Source organism: Tachypleus tridentatus, chromosome 8 (genome assembly GCF_004210375.1).
Source record: "Tachypleus tridentatus isolate NWPU-2018 chromosome 8, ASM421037v1, whole genome shotgun sequence".
Taxonomy (NCBI): Eukaryota; Metazoa; Arthropoda; class Merostomata; order Xiphosura; family Limulidae; genus Tachypleus; species Tachypleus tridentatus.
In genome coordinates, this window is record NC_134832.1 from 156,316,468 (window position 1) to 156,328,717 (window position 12,250).

Here is a 12,250-nt window from a genome sequence, read left to right on the forward strand (position 1 = left end):
AAGTTGAAGAACACGTCCCCTGGACGAAAGTTAGGTAAATTTATAATTACTGAAAGGTTAATTAATGACATGAAATATTACTTAACTGACACGTAATTGTAAAAAAAAATCCCATAAAAATTGCAACACACAAAATGTGAAACCGAAAGTTTGCACATGTCTCCGCGAGTACACAACAAACCCCAGTGGCAGTACCCAACAAACCCTAGTGGCAGTACACAACAAACCCCAGTGGCAGTACCCAACAAACCCTAGTGACAGTACACAACAAACCCTAGTAGCAGTACCCAACAAACCCTCGTGGCACTACCCAACAAACCCTAGTGGCAGTACACAATAAACCCTAGTGTCAGTAATCAACAAAATCCAGTGGCAGTGCACAAAAAACCCTAGTGGCAGTACACATTAAACCCTAATGGCAGTACACAACAAACCCTGGTGCCAGATTTGTTTAATATTCATTAACATGAGGCCAAGTAGCGGCGATAAAAAACACACGCATAAAATTTAAAAAATGCAGGACTGAAAATCAGTATGTACCACTAACATTGACCTTATGAGCCTTCCAAACCAATTTTGGTGAAGATCCATCAGTACTCTAAGGAGGAGTTATATGGACATACAGACAGCATTGTGATATATATGTAGATAAGTGTATGTGGGCATACAACGAATAATACTATTGTATTTATATAGATAAATAGTTACATCGACATACAAGAGATAATAATATTGTATTTAGATGGATAAATAGTAACTTGGACATAAAACAGACAGTACTGTATTTTGTAGAAAAGTAGTTACACGGATATGATATGTAAAATGATAAAATATTCTACTCAAGTAGTGTTTCAGTACGAGTCAAATTTTAATGATATTCGAGAATATTCTATTGACGTTATTAATATTTTGCAAGAAAGTTTTAAGTATATGTCTGTATGTTTTACTTTTAGTGTTCTGAAATTTTCTAACGAATGAATATAATAAATGATGATAATTATTTCTTTGTGTATACTGTTGAAAATATATGAATTATTCGTCGACAGTTGTTGTGGTGACAAGAAATACCAAATGCCAGTGATATGATGACTTTCAGATTTATCTTGCACATTTTATTAACCAATAATATTAACTGAAAACTGTGTGTTTCTTTGAGTTATTACGGTAAATAAGATAAAGTAACAAAACATCACATACATTTCAAAACTACATACGGTGACTGCAGGAAAGATAACTCCTGAACGGGGTTCTATGGAGATGTCCATGGTTGTTTGATACTCCATGAATAACTGGAGAAACTGGAAACTTTGGAAGGTAAAGCCAATAAGGGAGCCTACAAAAATAAGCTTGCCCAGGGCTTCCTGGCTCAAAAATCTCTTGAGTAAAATTTTGGGTTTCATTTGACAAGTTGGTTGAGGCGATCCACTGATAATAACCTGAAACGAATTGCACTGGTAGTTAAAAATTAGCAAACAATAAACACATAATAATTAGTATGTTTATTGAGTTTTAAATTGAAGAATAGTTACATGTTCAGATTGAAGAAGTTAATAGATTTAACAGTGAAAATATTCAAGATAATTCATAACCTTGATGTAACCAAATATGTTAATATATTGAATTAAAGAGTTTTAGTATTTTGAATCTTAGACTCTGAATCAGTTCCTTATACTAACTTTAAACTTTCTCGAACTAGTGGCTTGTGAAATCCAGTGGCATGAATTTAAAATAAAGCTATTTGTAACTGAATTGAATTTAAAGTCTAACTACAACCATCTAACCCTCGTGGCTTCCTACTACAGTTAAGAAACTACGGCATATGACAAAGACTATGTGTAGAAGTTTAAATATTCTTCACACTCTAAAAGCTGTTAATAAATAATATTTTTGCTGCATGCTTTAGAAGCCATAAGTACAAGAAGCAGTGTTCTCTATTCCTTTCAACAAAAACCATTAATAGAAAACTCATCATGACGAGAGTACATCGTGACCATAAGTACAAACTCTACACTGTGAACCATTCTATAGAAACAGTAGGTATAACACTCAACATTCCCTACTCCATACAATACAAAGAAGAAACACAATAACAAAATTTCACACAGTTAAACTAAATATTCCTTACTCTATACCAATTAAAATATAAATACAATAGTCATTATTTTCAATCCATTTTATTAAACCCATAGGAACGAGACTCAACTTTCCTGGGTCCATACTGAAGAAATGAACGTTCTACATTATAGAAACCGTAAATACAAGACTTAAAATTCTATACCACAGTAAGAAGTACACTCAACAAATTTTTACCTACAATAGAAACTATATTAAAATGCTCAATATTTCTTACTACGTACGATAGAAGTTAAACACGAAATACATCACATAATGAAATATACCGTACAAACAACAAGTACAAAAAGGGACATTTCGTAGACCATATTAACTTAACATGAAATATTAAACTCATAATTCCTTACTCCGTAACCTATAAACAACTGCCTCCAAGGTGTACAGCGGTATGTATGTTAACCTATAACGCTAAAAGCCGGGTTTCGTTACCCTTGGTGGGCAGACATCAATTGTAATTCTATGCATATTGGCAAATGATAACTATGACAATTATGTCTAGTTAACTTCTTTAAACAATATACACGTGACGATCTCAAAACTCACTTGAAATAAAACAAAATTGAAGTGTTACTAAAAGTAGTGGTTCTCTCTGATGACTACACTTTAACACATTAAACCACTTTCAGTAAAAGAAAATCCTACCATTTCTAAACAAATATTTATCTATTTACTCCTGAAAAGTTAAGGATTATTTTAAGCAATCCTATATTCTGTTACATAACAAAACAAAACATAAATACAAAGCTCAACGTTTGTTGTAAATTAACATTCCTTAGTACATACTACAGAAACTACAATACTTAACATTACCTTGTCCTTACTATAGAAACAACACTCTAGAAGAGATAAAAACAAGACTCAACAGTCCTTACTGTATACATAATAAAGTTTAGGTACAAAGCTAAATGTATTTAGTCCATTTTATAGAAATTACACTTAGAAAACTCAATACTCTTTATTCTACAGAAAATAAGTACAGGACACATGGATTCCTACTCCATTTTGTAGAAACAGTATCACGTATGCTGATGACACTGTGTTAGTGTAAATAGTATAAGGTAAGATAATTACAAGGTAATAATGTAAACAGTATCAGTATTGACAAAACCTGGTAAAGATAATCTAAAACAACAGTATAACATTCTTTGTTAACAAAACCTGTCAAGATAACTTAACACCAGTATAAAACTGTCTGTTAACAAAACCTGACAAAATAATCTAAAACATCAGTATACCACTGTCTATTATAAAACCTGACAATTATAATCTAAAACATCACTATACCTCTGACTTTTAACAAAACTTGACAAGACAATCTAAAACACCAGTATGCCACTATCTGTTAACAAATCCTGACAAAGATATTCTGAAACACCAGTATATTACTTTCTGTTAATAAAACATGACACAGATGATCTAAAACTCCATTATACCATTGTCTGTTCACAAAACTTTATATGATAATCTAAAACACCACTATACCACTGATGGTTTACAAAATTTTATAAAGATTATCTCAAACACGGTATTCGATTGTATGTTTAAAAACCCTAACAAAGATATTCTAAAACTCTAATATACCACTGTCGGTTAATAGAATCTGATAAAAAATAATCTAAAACATCTGTATATCACTGAATGTTAACAAAAACTGACCAAGGTATTCTGAAACACCAGTATTCAACTATCTCTTAACAAAAATCGGACAAAGATAATCTAAAACACCTGAAAACCACTGTTTGTTGACATAAACTGACCAAAATAATCTAAAACACCACAATATAACTGCCTTTTAACAAAATTTGAAAAAGATAATTTTGAACAACAGTATACAACTGTCTCTTAACAAATATTTTTAAAAACACTCGAAAATACTTGTATAACAGTGTCTATTAACAAAATCTGTCAAGATAACTTAAAACACCAGTATATTACTCTCTGATAATACAAAATGAAGATAATGTAAAATACCAGTATACCACTGCCTGTTAAGAAAATCTGTCAACATAATATGAAACACCAGTATAGTTACCCTCTGTCAATAAAACATGAGGCAGATGATCAAAAACTCCCGTATACCACTGTCTGTTAACAAAACCTTATAAACATAATCTAAAACACCTGTACACCACTGCCTGTTAGGAAAAACTGACAATAATAATCTAAAACACCAGTTTATACACGTATGTTAACAAAACCTATCAAGATAACTTAAAACATCGGTATATTACTCTCTGTTAATAAAGCATGAGAAAGATAATCTACAATACCAGTACGCCACTGTCTGTTAACAAAACCTGACAAAAAGTAATCAAAAACATCAGTACACCACCCTATGTTAACAAAACCTGACAAAAATGATTGAATACACCTTTGTACGACTGTCTGTTAGCAAAAACAGACAATAATCTAAAACATCAGTTTAAACATATCTTTTAACAAACCCTGAGAAAGATAACCTAAAACACCAGTATACCACGCTTGTTAGCAAAACCTGTTAAGGTAGCTTAAAACACCAGTATACTACTGTCTATTACAAAAACCTCATAATGATAATATAAAACACCAGTATACTACTGTCTATTACAAAAACCTCATAATGATAATATAAAACACCAGTATACTACTGTCTATTACAAAAACCTCATAATGATAATATAAAACACCAGTGTACTACTGTCTATTACAAAAACCTCATAATGATAATATAAAACACCAGTTTACCACTGTCTGTTGCCAAAACCTGACAAAGGTAATTTGAAACACCAGTATACTATTAGTATTATAATGTAACGGCCAATCTCACTATGGATTGGAATTGAGTATCGTAGTTGTTTGTGGCGAGTAATGTTAATTATATTCTCTTTCTCTTGTCTGTCACTTCGACAACCCGTAGAGAAAATTATGTTATTTATTTAAAGTATTGTCACTAAACGTGAAGTTGTAATTGACGTAATTTTATGTTTATCGTTAGATTTTCAGAACATATCGCTGCTTTCTCAGGCTGAAAGCGAACAGAGTGACGTGATTGTCCAGGCCTTGTGTTAAACAAGGGAAACTTACCTTAGTGTTAAAAAGTTTCTGATTAAGACCAAAGCAAGCTGGCGCTGTCTCCCTGTCAAATTCGTACGACAGGCGGACGAGTATCTGTAAAGAACCCTATTTATATGTTTCGCACTTCAATAATCACTGTATTAGTGCGCAGTAAGAAAACATAATCCAGTAAGTAGGTCTACCATCACTTTGAAACGAAAGTGTTAGAACACTTTTTTTTGCTAAATTTATATTTACTGTAAATTGTAGAAACTACAAAACTAGCGTTCATACAAAATGTTCAAAAACAATTTATAATACACAATTTATCCTCACTCTGTCAATAACACATTTGTTTACCTTAATTAGACACTATTTTACTAAAAACATGTATATATGTTTTATTTGGATATTATCTTACCATACGTTCAGACAGTTTTATATATTTCTAAATCAGATTTAAAAAGAATGTAATCTATATTTAACTATGTACTGCTTAAAATTTTCTCGTTTTGCATGTGGATTTATAAGAAGATAATACAGTTCTGAAGAGATCCTTTTATTTGTACGAATTTCGAACACAGCAACACAATGGTTATGTGACCTATCCCTCACTTATTTAGCAGTGACAGAGTAGAGGGAAGACAACTAATCAACACTACATATTGCCAACTCTTCGGTTACTCTTTTATCATGGAATAAGAAGGAAAAGAAACTTCGAAGACAAGGATTAATATTCTAAACTTGCTAATAAGGAGTCGAGTAACCTGACCATTAAGCCATGTCAGGCCTAAAAATAGATTTATCCATTTTTTAACTAAAGTTGTCTCGCAACCGTTTTAAATAGCAAATCTGAGCTGATAAAAATAAATCCTATGTGAATGTGAGTCACTGACAATATAAATAACTTTGTGTGGAGATACGTCAAAAACTTTCAAAAACACAGTGCATCATGTTGAATTGCTTAGAGTAATTTCTTTCCCAACATTACGAGATTCATTAATAACCTTAACTCAGTTGATGTCAAAAAGATCAAATAAACTTTTCATTTTATAATAAATATGGAACGTACATCGAAATTTACTATATACAATCTATAAATTTACAAACAATTAATAGTTTCATGAAATTACGTGAGATTCAGAGATTAGAAGAAAGTTTATGTTTTCCCATCAGAAATATCTATCGAACTTTCTCTTTTTATATAGTCACAAACAATTACAACGTTTTATTACAGAACAAAATTGTTTAAATATCTATTTAACTTTCTCTTATGCTAGAGACACTAATAATTACAAAGTTTGTTTTAAAGTACGAAATTGTGTACATTTCTGTTAAGATTTATCTTCTGATAGAGACACAAACCATTACAAAGTTTGATTAAGGAAAGAGATTGTGTGAACTGTAAAACTAATTTTTTATTTTAAATAAATTGATTTTGTTATCTTATCTACATTAGTGTAATATTCCCATAGTGACTTTAAGGGTAAACGTTCTATTGTATAGTCAGTAAGGGTGTAAATCTTGTTATAATGTCTTTAAGGGCTAAGTTTTAATATAGATTGTTACAAAGATGTATATTTTATTATATTGTCATAACGATCAGGTTATACTGGTATGATTCAAAGGTTAAAGATGTTTGGTGATTTGTTGCTTTACTCTGTCTCTGAGTCTCAAGGTGTTATACTATTTACTAGAAGAGTTAAAAAAATATAGCGGACTGGGATTTTACTTTTGTTTACCTTTTAAATGTATTAATAAAGAGTGTTTCTTTTATATACAATGTTTCATGTGTAGTTCACTAAACAGTGTCTCATGCGTACATTATATGCAGTGTTTCACGTGTATTTAGTTATGTTTTTGATGGTTTTACGTTAATATTTTTACTGCATATTTAATTTTTAAATATTTGTATTTTTCTTTCCTTTTCAAATACCGTGTATTTGGAATAACGTGTTTTCGTATTATGTGTTATGTTGTTTGTTAACTTCCAGAAGGAACAAAAACTAATATATTAGATAAGTCTGGTTCGGGAATTAAAATTTAGGTCATTAACAGGTTAACTTACGTTATACACAAACGTTTTTAGTATTCATATCAGCTAGCTTTATAACATATTTTGTTCAAATGGGTTTCTCGTTATCATGCAATAAAAATAAGAAAACGTTTTACCGTATTAAGTTTCTGTTTCACTTACACCAGAGACCTAGTTTCTATAATGTTCTAGAAGTGTGCTTTATTCGTCGTATTTTACTTTTTGTATGAATTCAATTCAATCTAAATATAATAAATTATTCAACATAAACTTCTCTTTTTAACTTGATAACTAGAAGAACAAAACTGGCAAGTATTTAGGAAAGACTTAATTTTAGTTAAATAAATATAAATAAATAACTAAATAGTATCTGATATTTAAAATAGCTGGTTTTTATATATGCTATTTAAACTTGTCACAAAATATTTATTCAGTACGTTTATTCAAAGTCAAGGACATATGAGGCAATTTTCCGCTGTTTTCCTTTGTACTTAAATCAGCTAAGATGTGAATAATAAACAATTTAAACAAGCCTATAAAGTACACGGCACGAAAATTGGGCATTTACACTAAAAGCTACCCATAAAAATAAACATCATTAGTTTTTAAAGCCATAGATTTAGAGATGTGTACCTGGTGTCAGGTAATTACAGTCATATATAGTTACTTCTACATGATATGAAAGTCGAGTCTAGTGAAGTTTCTCTTAGCCAGATGGTTAAAAGATACCTTTACATTCTTCTAAAGTACCTCATATAGATGTCAATCCCCACACACGTGTTTCGTATTTTCTAAGTTATAACAGTTTGGATTTTAATTTATTTCAAGGTGTTTTCATGAAAGATATTTATGTTTTTACAGGACAATGTTAACCCCTATGGCTCGCATCAGGTTTGAAGAAGTATTGTACCTTCTGCTGACTGGTCTTATATTAGGAAAGGTTGTTTTGACTCCTTCGTTGGTTATCCGTATTGTAATTTAAATTATCTCATTTAGTATCATGCGGTGACTACCAATGTTAAGTTGATTCATATGTTTCATCATCCAACCGGCTTATGTTCCTTCTGTGGTATTGTTCGAGAAACTACTGTTGATGGGCAAAGCACAGATAGCCCATGTATAGCTTTGTGCTTAATTTCAAAACAATCAAACAATTAACTGATGTTTCAGAGCACAAAACTTGTGGAAATTAATTTTTAATTTGTTTAAAACAGTTTTAGGCTATGAGTTAAGAAATCATAAAAAGGGACAGGTGGCTTTGGTTGGATTTTTACCCTAGCTATGTTCTCATCTCCTCAGGTTGTTGCGTTAGTATATGGGTATAGCTAATTTTGTGTTGTATTCACCAAGCAATAAGATTCTATCATGTGAAATTGTGAATGTTTTCAAAGCTCAAGTTAAAGTTAAAATTTATTTCAATTTCTTTCGGTTTCAGTTACGAAACAAAGTGTCAGATTTCTATAGTATTTATAACGACTCTTGGTCTCTGTTATGTGAGGATGTACAGGTTTATATACCACGCAAAGATTTGGAATGATAATTATTACACTGCATTATATTAGGACGTAAACACCCTGTACTTATTTACATCTAGTAGAATATCACATAACGTTATAGCAGAATCTAAACACCCTACACTTATTTAGTTCTAGAAGATGATCACATAATGTTATATCAGGATCTAAACACCCTGTACTTATTTACATCCAGTAGAATATCACATAACGTTATAGCAGAATCTAAACACCCTGTACTTATTTACATCTAGTAGAATATCACGTAACGTTATAGCAGAATCTAAACACCCTGTACTTATTTACATCTAGTAGAATATCACATAACGTTATAGCAGAATCTAAACACCCTGTACTTATTTACATCTAGTAGAATATCACATAACGTTATAGCAGAATATAAACACCCTGTACTTATTTACATCCAGTAGAATATCACATAACGTTATATCAGAATCTAAACACCCTGTACTTATTTACATCTAGTAGAATATCACATAACGTTATATCAGAATCTAAACACCCAATACTTATTTACATCTAGCAGAACATCACATAACGTTAGAGCAGAAACTAAACACCCAATACTTATTTACATCTAGTAGAATATCACATAACGTTAAAGCAGAATCTAAACACCCTGTACTTATTTAGTTCTTGTAGATGATCACATAATATTATATCAGAATCTAAACACCCTGTACTTATTTACATCTTGTAGAATATCACATAACGTTATAGCAGAATATAAACACCTTATACGTATTTAGTTCTTGTAGATGATCACATAATATTATATCAGAATCTAAACACCCTGTACTTATTTACATCTAGTAGAATATCACATAACGTTATAGCAGAATATAAACACCCTGTACTTATTTACATTCAGTAGAATATCACATAACGTTATAGCAGAATATAAACACCCTGCACTTATTTACATCCAGAAGAATATCACATAACGTTATAGCAGAATATAAACACCCTGTACTTATTTACATCAAGTAGAATATCACATAACGTTATAGCAGAATATAAACACCCTATACTTATTTAGTTCTAGTAGATGATCACATAATGTTATATCAGAATCTAAAGACCACCCTGTTTTTAATTACTTCCACTAGAAGTACTTTAGTTGTCACAATAATTTATGATAATTACATTCCATTCATTATAATCCTGGGTTTTCTTTTTAACTTTGCTACTTTTAAAATTAAATTTACCAACTTACCATCCACTGCTATGGAAGTAAATTTAAACTCATGTACATAAACTAGTTACTAACATGTACTGATGTCTGTTTTAACTTGTGTTATAAGAAAGGTCTGAACTCGCCACGAAGATAAACTTGTACCTGTCATAGCTGTATTGTATTATGACAGATGTTTGAACTAGCTATTAACATTAATTTATATCCGTTTTACACGTAGGACAGCAAAAGTTCTGATCTAATCATTCAGATGGACTAGAGTTCTGTTATAAATTTGTTTTAGCAAATGATCTCATCTACTCACTAACAGCACTGATTTCCAACCAGGCGGACTAGCACCCTGTTGTAGTTTTGTAATAGTTGAAGTTCCTTAAACAGACCTTATCAGTAAGATTATCAACTGGGTACTGGATGCATTTTTGATTACTTTTCAGTAAAATTTCCGAATTATATCCTAGTTTGGACAAGTGTTTTGATTTAGTTACTTTTTAGAAAACTTTCTCAACAAATTTATCTGAAAGAATATTGTACTGCTATATTTTAAAAAAGGTCTTGAGTAGACACTGACAGCACTGTGATAACTGTTGTAGTTGTGTGATAGCAAAGGTTATGAACTAAGCACTGAGACAGAATTACTGAGAAGTAATAGTGTCCTGTGATAATTATGTGCCAGGAAACGATCTCAACAAGACTGTACTATCATGGTAGGATTTCTCAACCAAAAGAAATAAAGTGTTATTGACGTATCCATTCCGATAGGTAAAACGAACGTTTTATGTTTTTGTAATGTTGTTATACTTTGATTAAACTCATAACATACGGCGGCATGTCCAAGTGGTTAAGGCACTCGACTCCTAATCCGAGGCTGCGCCGGGTTCAAACTCCCATCGCACCAAACATGTTGGCCTTTCAGCCGTTGGGGTGTTATTATTGGCGATCAATCCCACAATTCGTTGGTAAACGATTAACAAAGGAGTTGGCTGTGGGTGGTGAAGACTAGCTGCCGTCTGTCTATTCTTACACTACTAAAATAGGAACGGCGAGCGCAGATAACCCTCGTATTGCTTTGCGCCAAATTCAGAATCAAAATAAAAAACCCTTAATAAATAATAGAGTAAATTATGTAATTATTTGTGCTATTTTGGTCACACGCTTGTTTTCATAACTTACTAATCCTTCAAATATTTTTATCACTTTATGAGTTCTAGATGTTTATTTTAAGACTTTATACTTCGTATGTATATTTTTATAAATGTTTTTACAGGTGTAGACATGTAAGTGTAAATATATATATATATATGTAATAAGAATTTCTGATTGTTTACCGTATGATTTTAAACTGTTTGATAGACACTTGCTTCACAAAATCGACCATTTTTACTTTTAACGATTAATTGTTGAGTAAGAATTGCTTGAAAAGCGTATTGACCGGTAAATCTACAACAATATATTTTAATATATTCATATTTACATAATAAACACATTGTTTGTTTTTGGTCCTTTAACTTAACTTCATTCGTTTTTTTCTCTTCCTCATAACAGTGATTCTTAACTAGTTACTGAAAAGAACTAGTGTCATCTTATAGCATTTCTTAATGTTCCAAATCTTCTAACATCGTATTAGAACACCAATATTAAAATATAAAAACTACTATAACTTTCATTATATAGTTAACATCTTCCCTTATGACACACTGTTAAGGTAACATAACGTGTTAAAACAATATGGACATATTGATCCACCTCGGCTATTCCATGTTCTAAGTTGAATTAAAACCGTTAATTAATACATAGAAATTTAAATTCAACCCTTTTCATTCATATACATATCAAGATTTTTTGTACTTATTTAATTTTACTGCCTCTATAACATTTGAACGCCACTCATTCCTTAAACTAACCATATTGTTAGAAAAATAAAACTGTGTGAGCTGAAGACGATTCTTATTCTGCCAAACTTTATACGAATCCCCAACCATTCTTCCTGTGAATATGGAAATAAATGATAAATAAACATTTTAAATTCCTTTTACAATCTTAGTCACCTCAATAACATCCTTTTAACTATTGTTGTTTTCTTCATGAGTAAAAGAGTTTGAAAGATTTCAGTATTGTCTTGTATGAGAGATCCTCCGTCCCAGGTACTAGTCAACATATTCTCCTTTGAACCATTTCAAAGAAAAGAATATCTTTCCTGAATTAAAGAACCCAAGATTGAACACAATAATCCAAATGTAGTGTAACCAGTAAACTATACAATCACATTATAACCTCTTTAAACTTGTATGCAATTTTTCTGTAGATACAACCTAAATCCTA

General features: G+C 31.0%; 1 protein-coding gene across 1 annotated transcript in view; it reads right to left on the reverse strand.

Annotated features, from left to right (window-relative positions):
- The window catches only part of LOC143224054 (degenerin-like protein unc-105), a 58,140-nt gene that overhangs the window by 45,724 nt on the left and 166 nt on the right, over window positions 1–12,250 (reverse strand). The window contains exons 2-3 of the mRNA XM_076452517.1: window positions 5,197–5,280; window positions 1,198–1,436 (exon numbers count right to left, since the gene is read on the reverse strand). Of these exons, the coding sequence (XP_076308632.1) occupies window positions 1,198–1,436; window positions 5,197–5,280 (323 nt within the window). The remainder of the gene's footprint in view (window positions 1–1,197; window positions 1,437–5,196; window positions 5,281–12,250) is intronic.